Source organism: Vombatus ursinus, unplaced genomic scaffold (assembly GCF_900497805.2).
Source record: "Vombatus ursinus unplaced genomic scaffold, bare-nosed wombat genome assembly UNPS02014794.1, whole genome shotgun sequence".
Classification (NCBI taxonomy): Eukaryota; Metazoa; Chordata; class Mammalia; order Diprotodontia; family Vombatidae; genus Vombatus; species Vombatus ursinus.
Genome location: NW_020954572.1, coordinates 26,037,372 through 26,055,410, shown reverse-complemented (window position 1 = coordinate 26,055,410; position 18,039 = coordinate 26,037,372). Strand labels below are relative to the sequence as shown.

Sequence of the window (18,039 nt, the reverse complement as noted above, 5' to 3'; positions counted from 1 at the left end):
TTGAATGCATTATCCCCAAATAAGGGAAACAGTCACCTAAGACATGTTCAAGTCTTTTATTTTCCCTGCCAAAAAAATAAATGGTTGGAATGATAAAGCTATATACCTTAGGGGTTTACACAAGTATTCTCTGCCCCAAACCCTAGGGTCTTCTCTCTCTCTCCTCCCCTTGTCTCAGCCCCCTTCCTGCTATCTCCTTTGCCATAATTCAACTAACCCAACAGAACCAGTCAGTTTTAAATTTCAGTTGGGACCTTGGTGACCTGTTAATGAATCTACAGAGAGGAGAAAAACTCACAGTGTTGAGTTATGCCTGGTGTTGCTAGCTGACTTGGAGTCAGAAATGCTTGAAGCGTTAACGTAATTGCAAGAATGTGAAAAATGAAGCACTGGGCTCCTGAGCAAAGCGAAAGGTCAAAGCAAGCCGCACACAAAACAAGTCTCTGGAAGATGGCCTCATTAGACCATTAAATCAGCTTCTCCTTTTTCCCTCTTTTGTAGAATGTTTAGGGTGTTGTATTTAATTAATAGATACATTTAACCCTTTCTAGCTCTGCAAATAGCTTTTATTTTAGGATGGGAGGGCAAAGGAGAGGAGGATAACAATAAAATAGAACTTACTTAAAAGTGCATTCCTATGCACACGTGGCTGTGACTCGTAATCAAGTTGGTAAGTGCTTGGTGGCAGATAGTTAGTTAGACTTATGGATCAATACACTGTATAGTTTAGTTTTCCCTCAGACATACTATAAGTAATGTGGACACCCTTTACTAAAAACTTTAACATGTTTCACACTACTAATTTACTTCCTAGGACATTCTTCTCTATTTTAGGTCTACACTACTTTAAAAGTCTATTTAAATTTCGAATATCTTTTCAGCCATTTACAAGTGAATAGCTCTTGGAAAGTAGACTTTTCCAACCACTAGAATTCTCCTAGAACAACAGTGGTCCAAAAACATACTCCAGAGCATGAAGAAGTGAAAGCAACCCTTCACACCCCCAGTTATACTGGCACACACAGGAGATGACAGCTGAAGCTATTAACCTGTCCTCTATTCAGAAGCCTATCTAATGCTTAAATATTGGGGCTATAAACACAGTCATAATAGAAATGAAATAGACCTAGAAGATCAGACACCATCCAGTGTAAAATATTTTAAAAAATCTATATACTCTCCTGGCCCACATTCAATAATGCATCTTCCTTTAAATTACCATTTTACCCATGGAAGAGTCATTCCTACCAAGAGATAGTTGCTCTATGTCTAGTTGGTGAATTTGCAACAGTTATAGCTATTCTAAATTAGACTTTGTCATCCTCCCTCACCATTGGTTGCCTTGGCTTTTAGGGTTTGGAGCTACAGTCATTATCCTAACCACTCAGAGTTGATGAAATGTAATTTGGGACACACAATTTGTAGAAATTTCTAAATTAACCTCCTACATACTGGATTCCATAGAAAGAAATTGTGTAGTACTTCAAAAACAAATAAGAACAGATTTTTTTTCCTCTTCTATGACTTCTATGGCTTAATTACTTATGTTAAAGAAGACTTTTATAATTGATATTACAAACTAAGTTCACTGTTTATAGAATAATACAAATTACTGCATCACAGCTAGAAAATGGGTCTCTTATTCTATTTACTTACACTATATAAAAATTAATTGTAGGAAATCAAATTTATAAAAAATTGGCAGAACTAATCAATTGTTTCTGCAATGTAAGGTTAAAAAAATTTACTTTGAATTTTTATTTTTTAAAAGTAAAGTAGTTAAGAAAAGGAAATACTGTCTCCCTAAATTAAAGCTGATTAAACTTTCCTAACTGCCACTGTGTTTACACTAAAGTAGATGTACTGATATCATAAAATGTTAAAGTTATTTTAGTCATGCCTACTTTGCACAAGGAAAATGTTTGACCTTTTACCTTGCTCACTGCTGTTGTCTCCACTCTGGGAAGCATGGCCCCCACTGGAGGGCCCTGGGGTGCCTGCTGAGTGTGTTGAGGTTGCATCATCATGGTCTCTCCAAGATGAAGGGTTCTGGTGTCAGGATGCCAAGGAATTATTTTTCCCACAGTTTTCATTCCAGTCATAAATGAGGACCCAAGGAGCAATGTGTAGGAAGGGGACCAAGGTTGAAAGGAGGGAGAGAGAGAGAGAGAGAGAGAGAGAGAGAGAGAGAGAGAGAGAGAGAGAGAGAGAGAAACACATTAGTATTTGCAAAATTGGTATTATATTAATGCCACACTTGCACTATATATCTTCAAAAGGTACAAAGAAAAATAGAGGGGGAAAAAAGAATTGCTTAGAAGGATTAACATCACATTTCCCTTAAGGTATTAACCAAGGGACCCAACTTCTAGAAAGTTGGTCATATTTCTTAATGGGTTTCTTATTCTAAGTATTTTATCATTCTGAAATGTTTCGGAGAATCTCAAACTACAATGCTGGAAAGGGAAAAAAATCAGCAACTCTTTAAAGAATGATTCCCTGAAAAATTAACTGTGAATTATATCATATAATACACCTCTTAGTTATAATCCCCTATATGAGTGAGCTTATAAGAACTATCAAGGAATATGATCAGGTGATATTATATGTATGTGTACATACACATATATGTATGTGTTTGGGAATGTATACACACACATATATATGTATATATGAATGTATACACACAGACACACATATAGACACATATACAGTGACTTTTATTAATTTCTTGCAGCGTTAATATAGTTAAGGTACAATAAAATGAGAATACATAAATCCCGGACTAGGAAGATAGCAAGAATATCTACTTCTCCACATAGTAGCTAGTCAGTCAATTTTAGCTCACTGCCCACTAGTTTTATAGAAGGGAGAGTGACTACTTATTTAAAGGGGAAAAGTGAGGAAAACAGTCATAGCTCAGTGTTACTTTTGGTGAGTATATTCTCCTTCTGGTCCTCCTCCCCTTTCCTGATCATTCCCAATACCCTGCTGTTGCTTAAAGGAAAACAGGAATTCTAATGTACAGGAAAGGCTTTATCAGCACCACATGAAGGCAGGCAAGAGATGGAATTTCCTCTGGCAGAAAAGGAGAGTAAGAACACATGAAACAGATCAGCCTTAGGGCTGGACCTGCATGACTTGTCACCTGTATACGACAACCTAAATTAAGTACTTGGCTGCAACTTTCAGAAACATCGCCTCAGCAGAATCCCAACAATAATGCCAACCTTAGAAAATGATGCCCATCCCTACATAAATCAATCAATAAAGCTTCAGGCAAGCATACACATGCTATTTATACACCGTATGTAAATATTTGGAGCCATCTGAAAGTAATCTCACCAAACTGCTACTATATATAGTTCATCCATTTGATTTAAAAAAAAATTGAGACAAGGTTTGGTTTCCACATCAAATCAGCATTGTAAAGTACAGAACTAAAAAGTTCTCTTACAAGCCTAGACATAATATCTTCTTATAAAAAAAAAAAACTAACAAGCTTATTTTGTCTTTGAAGAACTGTCAAAAGACTGGCAAGACAAACAGACAAAAACAAAACAAAATACTGGGAAAGAATAGTTTGGGAATTAACATGAGTTGTTTTTTTTTTTTTTTTTGATTCATTAAACTAACCCAAAAGCTTTATGGAAGGGTAATAATAGCTATATGAAAAACAAAACAAAACATTACCATCACTAAGTAACAACAACCAGAAATTAGAACAAAGGAAATCATAAAGCAGAAATGTCTTGAATGTTAACACTGTATGAATATAATATAAATCATATACATACACATTAAAAGTAAGGTAAGGGAATGAAACAACAGAAGGAAATGAAATGGAAACCAAAACAAGTTTCTCCACTGCCTCGATTAAGACAAAGCTGTGCCTATGAGCTCTTCTTTTTAATCTCTGAGTTAGGAAACCACTCAAATAGCTTCAAGCTGAAGGCAAACTGCAGAAAGAGGCTCTTCAGCCCTCTTAGAGTCAGCTGTTTGCCGGATGGTAATCAGATAAAGAACTGGAAGAATTACATGAAAAGAGGAAAGAAACAATAGCCTGGCATGAGTTTAGCCCTGTAACAACATCGGGCTTAGAATCTTCCTTTTAGAAAATGTAATAACTGCAACATGTTCACCTAGGCTAATTTATTTTTTAGTGTATACACCAAATGACATTAAATGCTGTAGGCTCTTTGATTAAGTGAGCTGCTAGGAAAGCATCTTACCCCAATGAAAATGACAATAATTAACCACTAACACTTTAACTACATTTAAAGGCGAATGTCATGTAATCACAATTATGTATTCTTTCAAATCTAGCCATTGCAGGTTTCTGGTTTGGGAAGAGGACTGGTTTGGAATGGATTATTGAGGACTTCCCACCATAGAAAATACTTGTTTGTCTCCACCAGTCAGAGATGAGTCTTGACCTACGTTGGAAGACCATGTTTCAGAAAGACAGACTGTATTGATTTAGAGCTCATCAGATTTCTTAAGACAGTTTTCTTGAGGAAAACAATTTGGCAATGTTTCGTTATGAGAAAGAGACAGAAAAAAAGTATACATGAGCCAATATGACTTTCAAATAGGATGAGTCCTAGAGATGAGTTGGACTTCCAGTTGTCTTGGGTTCTCAGTCAGTTCACGTATTTGTTGAAACTCACAAAAGCAATCTATGTTCCCTCTTTTCTTTCTCTTCCTCCTTCTACTCAACAACAACAATGAAACAACTAACACCCAACCCAGTTCTATAAAGTATCCTAAGGTGTTTGGTGTCCATAAAATGCTTTAAGAGTGTCCTAAGGGCAAGTTTCAGAGACTCTCAAACACTAAATCACATGGTATTTATCTACTTTGAAAGAATGAAGAAAAAGTCACTCCTAAAAAAAATTGAACCTGTGGTTCTCCAGAGATGTTAGGTCTCCAAAGCTCATGCTTAGACCATAAGTTGTTCCCTCTAGCTGTAGACAATGATGTAATCATACACAGAGACAGATATTTGAAGAGCTGGTAAATTAAGCTTCTCCTTGGTGGTATAAAGATTGTAAACAATATGAACAGACAAAGCACGTCCTACTACCCCAACACCGTTCATTCTTGGGTTGAAATGTCTGTGTCTATCTCAGCTCCTTTTTTTATTTTTCCTAAGTTTACATCCCTCAAGAACAACTTCCTGGCTTTCTGCCCAATGATATGCAGAAGTTTTGTAGTTCCTGAAACAAAACTGACATACAGAAAATGTAGTTCCTAACAGTATTGCTTTTGATAGACATATCAATTTGCTTTTATTATGTAGATGTCTCTACAATTCATGTATGTATATATTGAAGATTAAAGGGAAAAGGGATCACAACCAATGTGAATTATAACAATAATATTAATATATACTGCGTTGTGTACATGTAGCATCACATGTGTGATTTATGTATACACATATGTAAATGAGTATGAGTATGTAAGCAGTAGTTCATCATTAAGCACAACCTTATATTGTGAAGATACACAAAGCCAGGAGTACATGTTTCTATTCCCAGTGGTTTTAATAATTGGGAGTCAAATATGGTACTCTCCTTACTCTTACATAATTGCGTTAAAGAGCAGTGTTACCAGGAGAAAAGCAGTGAATACTGAGTGGAGCACAATAGAAAGAGATGGAAAATAGATACAAGAAGCTAGGTCTCAAGGGGCAGTATTTTCTATTTGCTGGGCTACAGACTCACAGCTGATAATGCAAGTTGTAATTAATATAAAAGCAAGAGACAATATGGGAAAAGCTTGTAGTCACAGGGCCACAGGAGATCACTCTGCTGCTATCCGCTGTTTCTCATTTACACACACAGTCTTCCCTAGGAAACACAATTTTGCCAGTGTTTTCTCCCTTGAAAGTTAAAAAAATTGATTTAGCACGATCATTGAATTTTGCTAAATCTAGAAAAGAGCATGGAGAGGACAAGAGTCTCTAGGCAGATGAAGCAAATCTGATGTGCTTGTCTTTTGCCGATGCTGCAAATCTATTGAAAACTTTAAGCATTTTAAACTATTAAAACATTACTGTGGAAGAGATGTTCTCAGGTATGTTTGCTATCATATAATATTAATTAAGTCCTGGGTATTCACATATATCCACTTGTTTAAACTATTTAACACTTCCTCACCTCTCTTCTATTTCCAAAGGACAATGCGTCAAAAAGGCCAAAGCTTTTGGGTAAATGAAAAACTGAAAAAGTAAAATGTATCATCCTTGTTCAGAAAAAAGAAACTGATATGTCTATACCACAAGGCCTCTCTAAGATATTTGGAAACTCATCTTACACATAAGTTCTTATGCATGCAAAAACTGTTCTTAATAACAAATGTTAAGATGCACTTTTTCCCTTTACGCTCCATAGTTATATCATGTCAAACGAAAAATTTTACATGTCTTTGGAAAATAGAATAATGTTAGAAGTATATAGATTTTTAAGGGTTGCTTGGTAAACAGCAATAGTAAATATATGGGAAGATATTTCCAATAAGCAAATGGAGCATGGAAAACTCTGATTTAATTTGATACATGTTTATAATAAAAGTCAAGGAGACATAATATCAAAACAAAGTTGAGCTTCAAACGAATTTTCTGTGAGCTGATGTCTTTTGTTCCTCTTGGCATTATACAAATACAAGGAGGGGAAAAACAATTAGGATTAACACTGGAGACCTTATATCTTGAAGTGTTTGTTTCCACAAAGTACTGGCAAATATTCTCAGCGAGGTTAAAAAAAAAAAGATTGAAAATTTTCCTCTCTCATAACTGAATTCTAGGAAGAATATTGGAGACTTCAAAAATGCAAAGTTTTCTTTAAGATTATAAATAGTTCTTGGGTCATCTCTCATTTATTTATCTCTACCCTAAATCAGGGTTTAGAAGAAATAAGTGAGACATTGTCAATAAGCTGCCAACTACCATAAAGTCAGGATAATCTGTGAATGATCCGTCCATTTAATAGAAATGTTCCTTCAAGGGATAGAGGACTTGTATTATGCTATATATTAGATAGTGCACAAATTTTTTTTTTACCTTCCACAGAATAATTCAATTTAATAAAAAGGACAAAATGAACTAATAAAAAACAGTTTTTAAACAATGTCCAACTAGTTGTTGTCAAGTGAAACTTTGTCTTAGGTCATCTGATCACAATTACATTTTTAAAAAGCCCTCAACCTTGTAACCTTTAATGATTTAAATAGTGTAATTATACTTGACAGGAAATTGACATGAAAGCTATTGACTATCAGATCTTTTAAGTGTCCTCCCTCACCTCCCTAAGCATATAGTGAGGTATCCCCCATGTGTTGGCCCACCTATGGGCCCACCTATAGCGCCTTAACAGAACCTAAGATAATATTTGGTAAGTGAAAATGTTAGCATTCTTTTTTGATCATAACACATATTTGTCTTTCCCTTTGATTTTAACAAAGCAACAGGACACCTAAATCATTTTATTCCCTACAGAATTTTCAGCAGAATTTTATCTCAGGGTCCTTGCTTGTATATACCAGCCCAGATAAAGTTTATATGGACTTTTTCATCTCAGAAAGAGGTTGTTCATGTCTAGACCCACATCAATTTGAAAAGCCTCACAGAAATAACTAAAACTTGCCATATATTCAGAAATATTATATATAAAGACACTAACACATGATCATCTCAAAATATAAATGCTAACATGAATTATGATATTGATATTTAAATGAATTGGTAATCAATTAAGGCACTTGAAGCTAATGGATTGAATGTATTTTCTCTTGTATATCAAAATATAGTGACTTTTACCCATTAATTTTGAAAATTTATACAACTACATTACTATCAAGTAAACTCTGAACTTGGCTCAGGGAAGAAATCACTATATTTCATTTTACAACAGGCAAAGCTATGTGCAAAATAAAATGAAAATATCTTCAGGTTTTCTGAAATATTACAGACTGAAAAAAAGTCATAGGTATTCAATAGCAAAGAGAGTTTTCAAGTAGATCTATTTTTTTAAAATTGATTTTTTGACATGTTTATTGTAAATATGATAAATATGAATGACTGGGAAAATTGACATGAATTGCAGCTGGAGTCCAGTTCTTTTTTTCTTTCTCCTTTATCTTTTCTCCCCTAATGTTCCGGTTTAGCCAGAGTGTGACTGTAATTGCCTGTTTCCTACCTGCGGCTGATACCTTTGAACACTTAAAAATAATTACAGTGTTAAAAATGCAAATGATAATTATGTGTTATTATATTTACTGAACATAATGGAGTGATAACCAAAAATGAGAATTTCCAGTGACTTGAATGTTTGATTTCCAAATTTCCCTGCCCCTTTGTGCTCATTATGCTAGTTTTCAGTAAAGATAAATTCAATCCGCAAGGAAAACCGTGAATCTCACTGTTTTCAATGCACCTACATTACTTCTGCAGAGACAAGTTTTTATATAAAATTGTGGAGTTAAGCAGTTTATGGTAGCAGCCAAGTTCACAAAATGACATCCCCAACATCTAAAAACCACTCTTAAAAGTCACCCAGTAACACTTGTTCTTCTTATATTTCTTTCATTTATTTTCACTCATTTATATTTTAATATCTGGTAACAGGAATACTATTGAAAGATGTATTAGAACCTAATATTCTTCCGCTGCCACCTCTCCTCTATACCTCTCACAACGCAGACACACACTCATGCACTTCTGCACACACGTGCTCACGCACACACAGGCACACAGTGTAGCTGGATAACACTTAATAAGATAGAGGTGTATGTGTTTTGGGGGTGTCAAACAGCTGTCACAAACTGTCACCTCCATAAGAGAAACCTTGGCACACAACAAATTAAACTACGTTTCTTTTTAGCTGTCATTATTCATAGCCAATAAGTCGAAATGCTCTCAGTATTTCATGTGCAAATAAAACCACGAGGAAACTCAGTAGATCAGAACTGTGGGCCAACAGATAAAACAAGGAAAACAACATGCTGTCTCTGTCCTTCTGAAGTGGCTCCTCATCACCCTAACACCAACTTTCACCAAATAAGATCCAGCCTAGGGCTATGTATTAAATATGTATATCAAAGCAAATGAAAAAAAAAAATAAACCTGGAGATTCAAATTGGATGCATTTGCATGCTGAATTTTCTGACTGTTATTATTTTTCAGGTATCTCAGTGAAGGTTTTTCTTACGCTGGAGATGGGTGGGGAAAGGAGAGAGGCCTGGAGAAGGAGGAAAGTCTGAACTGTGAAAGTAAATATTTGCCCCTGGGTGGGGTGGGGGAGGGTAGCCCCAGAAAGTAGTACAATAACTGTACAGGTTGCATAAAACTACTTCTCAAATGGAGCAAGTAGAGGTTTCAGAGAATCTAGAAATGGTCGTTCACCCCATCATCCCAAATCCAAAGTCAAGTCAACAAGCGTTGAGTAAAATATCATTGTGTGATACATTGTTTCATTCCCATGTGGAATGGGGTGATGGCGGCTCAGATTATTGTTTCATTTCCAAACAAATAATGAGGTGGGGAGGGTAAAGTTGTAGTTTACCTCTCTGAGAATGAAGTGAAAAATGATAATGGATTTGAGATAAATCAGTTGTCATGTTTGCTTGCATTTGTGTCTGTATGTTTTTTGGGGGGGGGAGGGACTGTGAGAATGACAACACCATAACCAATATGCAGAATTCTTTTTTTTTTAGCAAGATGTATGTTAAATAATTAAAATAGTAACCTCCAAACTAGTCACTTCATAGTGACATATTAATTTAAATATCAAATATTATAATAGAGATTTTCAGAATGGCTAAAGCATTTTTCATCAGTTGAAATCCTAAACAGGCTAGTCTATCTAATTTCTTCAACATAAATATAAGCATTGTCCATTTCTACATAGCCTCTTGAAAGAACTGTTGCCAAGAACCTGTACTATAAAGCCAACAAATTGGGATCCTTTTAAAAGAAGTAAGAAAAAATTTATATTGCATTATATATTATTTCTGCAATTCTAAAATGGATGCAAATAAGTCTCTCCTTTCCATCTCCATTCCCCTAATAATACATATGCATATGGATTTTGGGTCATGAAACAGTAAAAACAAACAAACATATTTTGGAAGCGAGTGTCATGCTTCATAGACCACATCCACAAATCATATAGCAGATCAGCAAATAAACTTTCAGTCACTGCTGTAACCCATTTGATTTCACTTAATATACTCAAAATGCAAAATAGGTCCCTAAGAGCCCCCTCCAACCCTCCATATCAAAAGACAATAGAAGAAATAGATTAAGAAGATTTTGACCCTGGTGCATTTATCTCAGAACTTATCCATCTCACCATCTCCGGGAGAGATTTTAAAATAATAATAATAATAATATTGTTCTTATTCTTACCTCCCATCTAGTATAAAGGTTAGATACTAAATTCACACAAATGTATATGCACACATATATGTATATGTGTGATTCATATATATGAATCACATATATACATATTCATATTCAATTTAATTTTTTTTTCAAAAAGAATGGGGAGGGCAGCTGCAGAAGGCTCATTCTCCTTAGATTCAAATCTCCTTAATCTTAACTCATAGGAATGAGGGAAGAAGCAAACTATCCTCCTATTTCAAAGAACAATTTTCAGGTCTTAAGTTCACACTAAGTGTTAAATTAATATTTCAGCCAGCAGGTTATTAGACTGTTTCATTTAGGTTATGAGTTCAATTGAATCTAATCTGTGCAAACCCCTTCTCCCCACTCCCAAGGCTAGGTTCCTATAAATAAACTGTAGCTCACACCCACTCTTTTTTAACCTAGCCACTCTTTCCTTCACTACCAGCTGCAATCTCTCTTCTTATTGCTTTTTCAAATTTCCAGTCTCACTACATATGTTTTTTAAAGCATCAGATTCACTAGATCTGTTCCAAAATAGAATGAAAAAAAAAAAAACAACAGAGAACAGAAAGAAACCTCCTTCCCTTGCCTGACAAACACAAGTGCTTCTTTACTATACCCACTCTACTCCTTCACCAACTGTTAAAGTGTTAAAATCAGCCACTAACCTATGGTTACCCAATCATAATTCTCTCCAGCTTTCTGTAATACATTGCTAATAATTGGTTCATCAAGGTTACTGTCTTTTATTATGAAGATGCTTCAGGCTCTTGGCAATAAGTCCATATTCTGACAATAAGTTGTTTTAGAGCAAAAGCACTGAAAACTCTCTTCAGTGAGCCCCCACCCTCATCCCCCCCAATGTAAAATGCCAATAATTCTCAACTCTGTCATCTGTATGGAAGAAAAAAAACAGCACTCACTTTCCTCCTAAAAGAATTCTTTTCGTCCTCCATCCCTCGCCCCAAATTCTCTTCACATCCTCCCCAGCTTTCTTGCCTCTATTTTCTTCCTCTGCTGCATAGATTACAGGGTTGGTAAGGCAGAAAAGGCACCGGCCACCACATCAAACAAACAATTTGCTAACACTACAAGTCACCCAGATCCAGAAAACTTGACAAATTATCATCGCAAATCACTCTGCTGCCTCTACAAACAGCCTATCCAGGGCAGTGCAGAAAGTAAGGAAGAAGGAAGAGAATCGAAAAAGTAAAAACAAACAAAAAAAACCTCACAAACATCTCAAATAAAACCTCAAAGCAGCAAAATCCTTGTGCATACACAAGAGCATGATAATTTTTTTTTAAAGGTTAGAGGAGAGAGGATATGGACTTTACAATAGGTAATCAAAGCCACCTAGGGGCCTTTTCAAATATCAGAATGTCAAAGAGTTCAACAAGACTTACATGGTCAGCTAGATTTGTGGAAGATCCTGAGAGCTCTTCATGGTCAGATTTGGAGCTGCCGTCCCTCTCATCAATAACTAAGTCAATGGGCATTTTCCCTTTCAAACAGCTAATGTACCGGTGGCAAAAGTTATCGCATAGCTCATGGACCTTGGGGAATAAAAGGAGGATTATCATAAGTTTTTTTTTTTTTTTTTTAATGATTGCTGTTGTTTGCTTTATTCAATCCTATGCGTGTTTTTAAGAAGAAATACAGTACAAAGTTATGTTTAGAAAGAACAACAATGTGAAGTATCCCAGGAGTAACTCTAATTAAGTGTTATAATAATCAAAGTTGAGGAAACAATAGAGAAATTGTAGCAGCATATAGTATTCTCCAGAGACTATCCAAAACAAGTTATAACACAAAAGAAAGAAAAATAAATAGAAATACTAGGTTCAAATTGGGATTTTAAAAGAGGTAAATCCCAGTAGATAACATCAAAATATTAAAAACACCGGACCTAACTAAAAGATCTCTCTAGAGAATTTATAACTCGGCAAAGTACTACTTGTAATTTTCTAGCAGAGTTGTTTGAACTGGGATCAAAATATACAGATTATAAAATACCTATGGACAGGTAATTCTGTGCATGAATCTATATTCATTTCCTGGTTAGGAAATGGGCTGGATTTAATGGACAAACTGAAAGACTAGGTGTCTCGTTAAACCAATAGTTTACTGCATTTCAAAATAATTGTGCATTTGGGGGGTGGAGTGGGAGGGGAGATGTCCTGGGGAAGAATAATTAAAAATACATTTACAAAATTATGCTATCCACCTCTCTTATGTTCGCTGCTATCATATAAAGAGCCTGGCTAAAGGATAGTTTGAAAAAAGGCCTCGGCAGACTGGCATGGTTTGGGGGCAGCCCCTATTATCTTCTTGCATTGACTACAATACATCAACCCTGAGAGAGATGCCCCTGGGGCCCAATCTCTCTGACCAATGTCTCTTAAAAATCAAAGATCAACTTCTGGGTGGAATTTGAGATGACAATGTAGACTATGATATTTCCATCCTCTTCTTGCTTACCTTTTCTAATTCCAAAAGATGAAACCTTAGTACTTGAATTGCTTGTATCATCTGAAAGAAAGTTTTAAAATTGGAGTTAGGTATGTGAAAGTGGATGGGAGGTGGGGGTGGTTAAGGAAATTGGTTGAACTAGAATGAAGGGATGGTCCCTAAGAGCCTGGGGTCTGGGCAGAGCCCAAATGGACAAGAAAAACGACTGGAGAGGAACTCATTGCTATGAATTTTCACTCACTCACTAGTCAGGTTTCATTCAGCCACTCAGATCAACCTGAACCTAGGCTAGGTACTTAATTTTTTTCTCATATTCATTTTGTTGTCCTTACTGGCAAGCAGGGTTTTACCGAGGCCTGCCTGGTGTCAATATCCTTTTCCTTCTCTGCCTTACACTCCTTTCTACCCTGTCACCCTCCCACCCCCAGCACACACACACACATACAACACAAACAAAACACCCACCCTACAGCGGGCTTTTGGGGTTTGCACACTAAAGCAATTTCAACCCCCAAGATAAAAAAGGAAATGATCCAGAAGAATGGTGAGGTAACATCTTTGAAAGAAGATTTAAGTACTTTTAATATTGAAATCATCCAAATTAGCAAAAGAATTGCAGTTAAAACTGACCAGCGAGGTCCTCTCCCTTCCCCCCCTCACACAGAGCTCGACTTCGCTCTGCAGTTACTTCCTAGGCTTTAGCTGACCGTGGCTCTGCAAGCGGCCTTTGCAATACAAAGGAAGTAGCTACACTTCTCCCGGGTTCACTCAGAAAGTGAAGCTAGTTGGATTCCGTTCTTAATCGTCCAGCTTGCTCCCTATCTCTCCAAACCACCCCCTTCCCGGTTTCTGGATCCCAGTCTCGCTCCCACTTCTCTCTGGTCACTTCCCCACGATCTTCAATGCCGGGACTCTTAACAGGATAACTTTTTTTTTTTAATTTAATTTAAAAATTTTAACGATCTCTTGCCCTCAAGTATCCCAAGGGGAGTTTATTGAGAATGTCAGAAGCTACAGTAAGGATCTAGGGGCTAGGGGAAGTGAAGGGGAGATTGGGATGGGGGACAGGAAAACAGAAAAATTGTGAGCCTTACCAAATTGTCCAATTCTGGATTCGAGGAAAAAAGTGGTTTTTCTGCGCGAACCTGTAAGAAGCAGGAAAATAAGCATAAATTACGTCTCCCTTTTAAACCATTGTAACCGAATGAATTTGGGGGTTGCTTGTAAAGATGCGTAAAGGTGAATAAGGGTAGGGATTAGAGAACAGGATGGGATATAACATGAGAAACAAATCAGACCATCAAAGGAGCAAGGATCAGATGAAAAAAAAAATTCTCTGACCCAGATGCCATTACAGGGGAGCAGCAACCCCCAATCTACAACCTAGGCCTGAGGCCATTATTGCTCACTTTCTCTGTCCTTTAATCCTGTTCGGATTTTGTTCTCTCATCTCCCTACCTTTCCTGGATAGTCCAGGGTACAGGGACTTCCACTTTCTCAGTCAATAGGCTACTGACACCCCCTTACCCCAATTCTTGATTAAGTAGCTATTAGTAAGGAAGAGAGCCAGTCGCCAGATGAGAAGTAGGTCAACTTTAATTCAAGGGTCGAGCCCTAGTATTCCTCGCTGGGGGGAAAAACAAACACCCACATTTATCTCGAGTTCCAATTTGCCTTCAGGCTCTAAAATGGGGAGGAGGGAGGGGGGGAAATAGAAAAGGGGGGGGGGGGTAAGGGCCGGATTGAGTTTCTGTCTTTTTCTCCTCTTTTCAATCCTCCTTAAAAAGTAAAGCCCTTCGAAGGGAGGATGCAAAAGTGTCAGGGCCATAGAGGGAGGGGTGTGTGTTTGGGGAGGAGGAATAGGTCAAGATTGTTTAGACCTGTTTTGCGAAGACTGCGATGTCCTCGTTGAAGGAGTCGGAGGAGCAGACATCTCCGCCGGCCACTCCGGGTTCCCGGGGAGTGCAGGTCGCCAGCTCGCACTTCTCAAAGACCAGAGCTAACAGAGGAAACAACGGGTGCCTAACGGGTAGCACCACACAAAGACACACACACAGAGAGATGGGGGTGCAAGGGGGAAGGAGGAAGAACTGTAATCAACAAGTTTTGAGGGGGTTTCATATACAAACACTCATTGCACTGCACAGCCCTAAAGTGTCGTCAGTGAGCTGGGCCAATGCCGAAAGTAGAAAGGGGGTGGGGGGAAAAGCTGAGTCCCTAGCCACTTCCACTGGCTTAAACTCCTACAATCCAGGGTCAGAGAAGTCCTGCGGACGCTTTCTTTGCCCGAAATAAAAACAGCAGTAACTTAAAAAAAAAAAACAATCAAAGAAGCAGGGACCTCACATTAACAGTAGTGCTGGGCTGATGCAGGTCCATTCGCGTATAACAGAGAAAGCCTAAACTCTTGACCATTGGGATATTGTACCTTAAAAGGGAAAGATTGTCGAACCAAAAACTTTTTAAAGGACCTATTTTCATGGGATACCAAAGAAAACACGAAGCTACACATAGACACACGGACTTCAAGGAAGTATTTTCCCCCAATACTCCTAGTACGGTTGTTTGCTGTTTAGTTAAAATAACGAGACAAGGTAATAATAATATTGGTTAAAAACACGGAAAGAGCCCCACTCACAGAAATATTTTATCCTGGATTTATAGCAGACAAAAATGGTCTTGTATTAACTTTGCAAGACTGTGTTTGTTCTTTGTGTTTCTTAAAGCCTAACTCAGCTTTTTCACTGGGATGCTGGTTGTCTCTTGCTTCAGGCTAAGTTGGTGTTTACCAGCTGCCCTCTTAATACTTTCCCCATCCCTCTTTCCCCCACTTAGGTTCAGCCCCAAAGAAGCAGTATATGTCTACTGTACTTCAGCTGTAGTGCACCCTATCCCTTCCCCCAATCTCTCACAACTCTCAGAAACAGTAATTTAAAGAAATCTTCATACATCTCCCAAGAACATCTTTTTGCAAAGCAGCACCCTTCCCCCTTTAACCTCATAGTCCGAGTTCAGTAGGCTGCCCCTTTTATTTGCAGAGAACTAAGGTAGTGGATCTAGGTTTCCTGGCCAAGTGGAGCTACCCGTGTCCTCGCTCCAGTTGAATTTAGTGACTCCCAGAGCCTCCGTAGGAAACAGGAAAAAAGAAAAGAAAAAGTTGTGCCTTTTTTGCAGGAAACTTTCCCCTTTTCCTTGGCCCCTCTCTGGTTAGGGTCCATCCAAAAGAACAGAAACTTAACCTTTCAGCTGGAGTGTTATGCATTAAGATGAGTCTCCCTCAAATTTCTAGAGATTAAGACACGCATGGATCGCAAGGGGAGGGAGGGGGGAATAGTTCTTGGTGACCGGGATTCTGTGTAGGGAAGAAGAGGATTGTACGTAATTCACTGAACACGTCCACCTTCTCTTTTACATTCGTGGGACAAGGATTACCATTCCTTGCCTTCTCCATTCCTAGCTCAAGTGCCCCCCACCAAATATAAACAGTTAGTACCCCTCCCCCCAATCCATTCAGCAAACTTGGCCCAGGAGATAGGGTTTACCCATAGATTGCGTCCTTGTCTCGCTTCAGGGCGTCATTGACAGCGGATCCCATGCTGGCGGGCATGACATTGGGGTGCGGGGCGTGGGCTCCGTAGTGCTGAGTGGCGTGGAGCGGCGGCCCGTGGTTCAGGTGGTGAACCGGGGGTATCGGCCGTGGAGCGTGAGGGTCTCCGTACATGGAAGCCGGCACCCCTACTCCGTCCATCCCGCCGTAATGGGGAAGCTCATCGTACTGTCAAAACGGGTCAGGAAAGGGGAAGGAAGAAGGTTGAGAAGAGGGCAGAGAGATAGAGAGAAAAAAGAAGAGAGCAGCACAAGAACAGAAAGAGCGAGAGAGAGCGAGAGAGAGAGAGAGAGAGAGAGAGAGAGAGAGAGAGAGAGAGAGAGAGAGAGAGAGAGAGAGAGATTAAAAAAAGCAGACAACAAAGTCAGAAGAGAGTGAAGTAACGAAACGAGTTAGGCAGACAGAAACAAAAGCAGTCAAAACAACAGACTTGAAAGTTGTAAATATATGTATGTATAATATTTGTGTGTTTTAAAAAAAAACCAAACTATAAACTAAGAGAAGAGGAAGAGGGCTAAGAGGTTAAGGTCTGGGGAGCAAGGCGCAGACTCCACTTCGGCCAGAGGAAGAAAAGAGATAAAAAGGAAACAAGGGAGAACTGGAGTTGCTCTGAATAGGGAAACCCCTGAGCCCACCCCTAACCCCCCTTTCCTTCCATCCAAAGGATTCAATAAATCAAAAGCCGAAATGAAACAAAATAAAGGAAAGAAAACCCTAATAGTAACAAAAACGATGAAGACGACCACAACCAGTCCCTCCCCGGGGGCAGGGGAGAAAGAGGGGTTGGAGGGAATAACGTGAAAGTTACCAGAAACATTATTTAGCAGCGGATTCCCTGCGTCCTTGTCAAATTCAGAGACAAAACAAGCAGCAAAATATTGTCTAGGCAGCAGCTCTCCTCTGCAGCCCGTGCTACTGAGCAGAGGGAGCAGCAGCAGCAGCAGGAGAAACAGGGGAATCGCGCTGCTGGGGTAAAAGCTGGAGCGAGGAAAAAGCATGTAACAATTGCACACACAACACACACGCACACACTCGCCCTTTCGCCCGCTCACACACCCGCTCTAACACGCGCGCCCAGACACGCACACACGCGCGCGCACTCACACACAGGCACAAGAGGGAAAAAAGAAGCCGATGAATAATTTTGCTGCTATTTTTTTTTTTTTTAAATACTGGCCGCCATCATCAAGCAGCGAGCAGCAGCAGCTCTGTAGAGGAGGCATCGGACAGGCCCCTTTTAGGAGAGGATTTATATCTAGGTAAGTGTTGGAGATTTAAACCTACCCTTTGCGCCATCAGTCTGCGCTCCAATAAACTCCTGGATGTGTCGTATATTTAATATCCCAGTCCGGTTAAGAAAGTGATTTAGGCTGAAGATTCCTGGGTTTTACCCCCAAACCAAGGAGACTTCTCCTGATTCTCCAATTAAAAAAAAAAATAAGCCCAGGCAAAACAACGAAGAGGTTTTTTTTTTCCTGTGATATTTCTTCTTTTTCTTTTTTCTCTTCTTCTTCCTCCTCCTGCTCTTCCTCCTCCTCCTCCACCACCTCCT

General features: G+C 38.5%; 1 protein-coding gene across 9 annotated transcripts in view; it reads right to left on the bottom strand.

Moving 5' to 3' along the window:
- MEIS2 (Meis homeobox 2) overlaps positions 1–17,783 on the bottom strand; it is a 225,465-nt gene extending 207,682 nt beyond the window's left edge. For 4 of the 9 annotated variants that reach the window (XM_027870049.1, XM_027870051.1, XM_027870053.1 and 1 more), the window contains exons 1-7: positions 17,772–17,783; positions 16,423–16,655; positions 14,761–14,902; positions 13,975–14,025; positions 12,890–12,940; positions 11,815–11,964; positions 1,935–2,049 (exon numbers count right to left, since the gene is read on the bottom strand). In XM_027870049.1, the coding sequence (XP_027725850.1) occupies positions 1,935–2,049; positions 11,815–11,964; positions 12,890–12,940; positions 13,975–14,025; positions 14,761–14,902; positions 16,423–16,655; positions 17,772–17,783 (754 nt within the window). Of the gene's footprint in view, positions 1–1,934; positions 2,050–11,814; positions 11,965–12,889; positions 12,941–13,974; positions 14,026–14,760; positions 14,903–16,422; positions 16,656–17,295; positions 17,316–17,771 lie in introns of those variants that run through there. The other 5 variants (XM_027870052.1, XM_027870054.1, XM_027870056.1 and 2 more) reach the window with 3 other exon arrangements.
- Between the last annotated feature and the right edge of the window lie 256 nt (positions 17,784–18,039).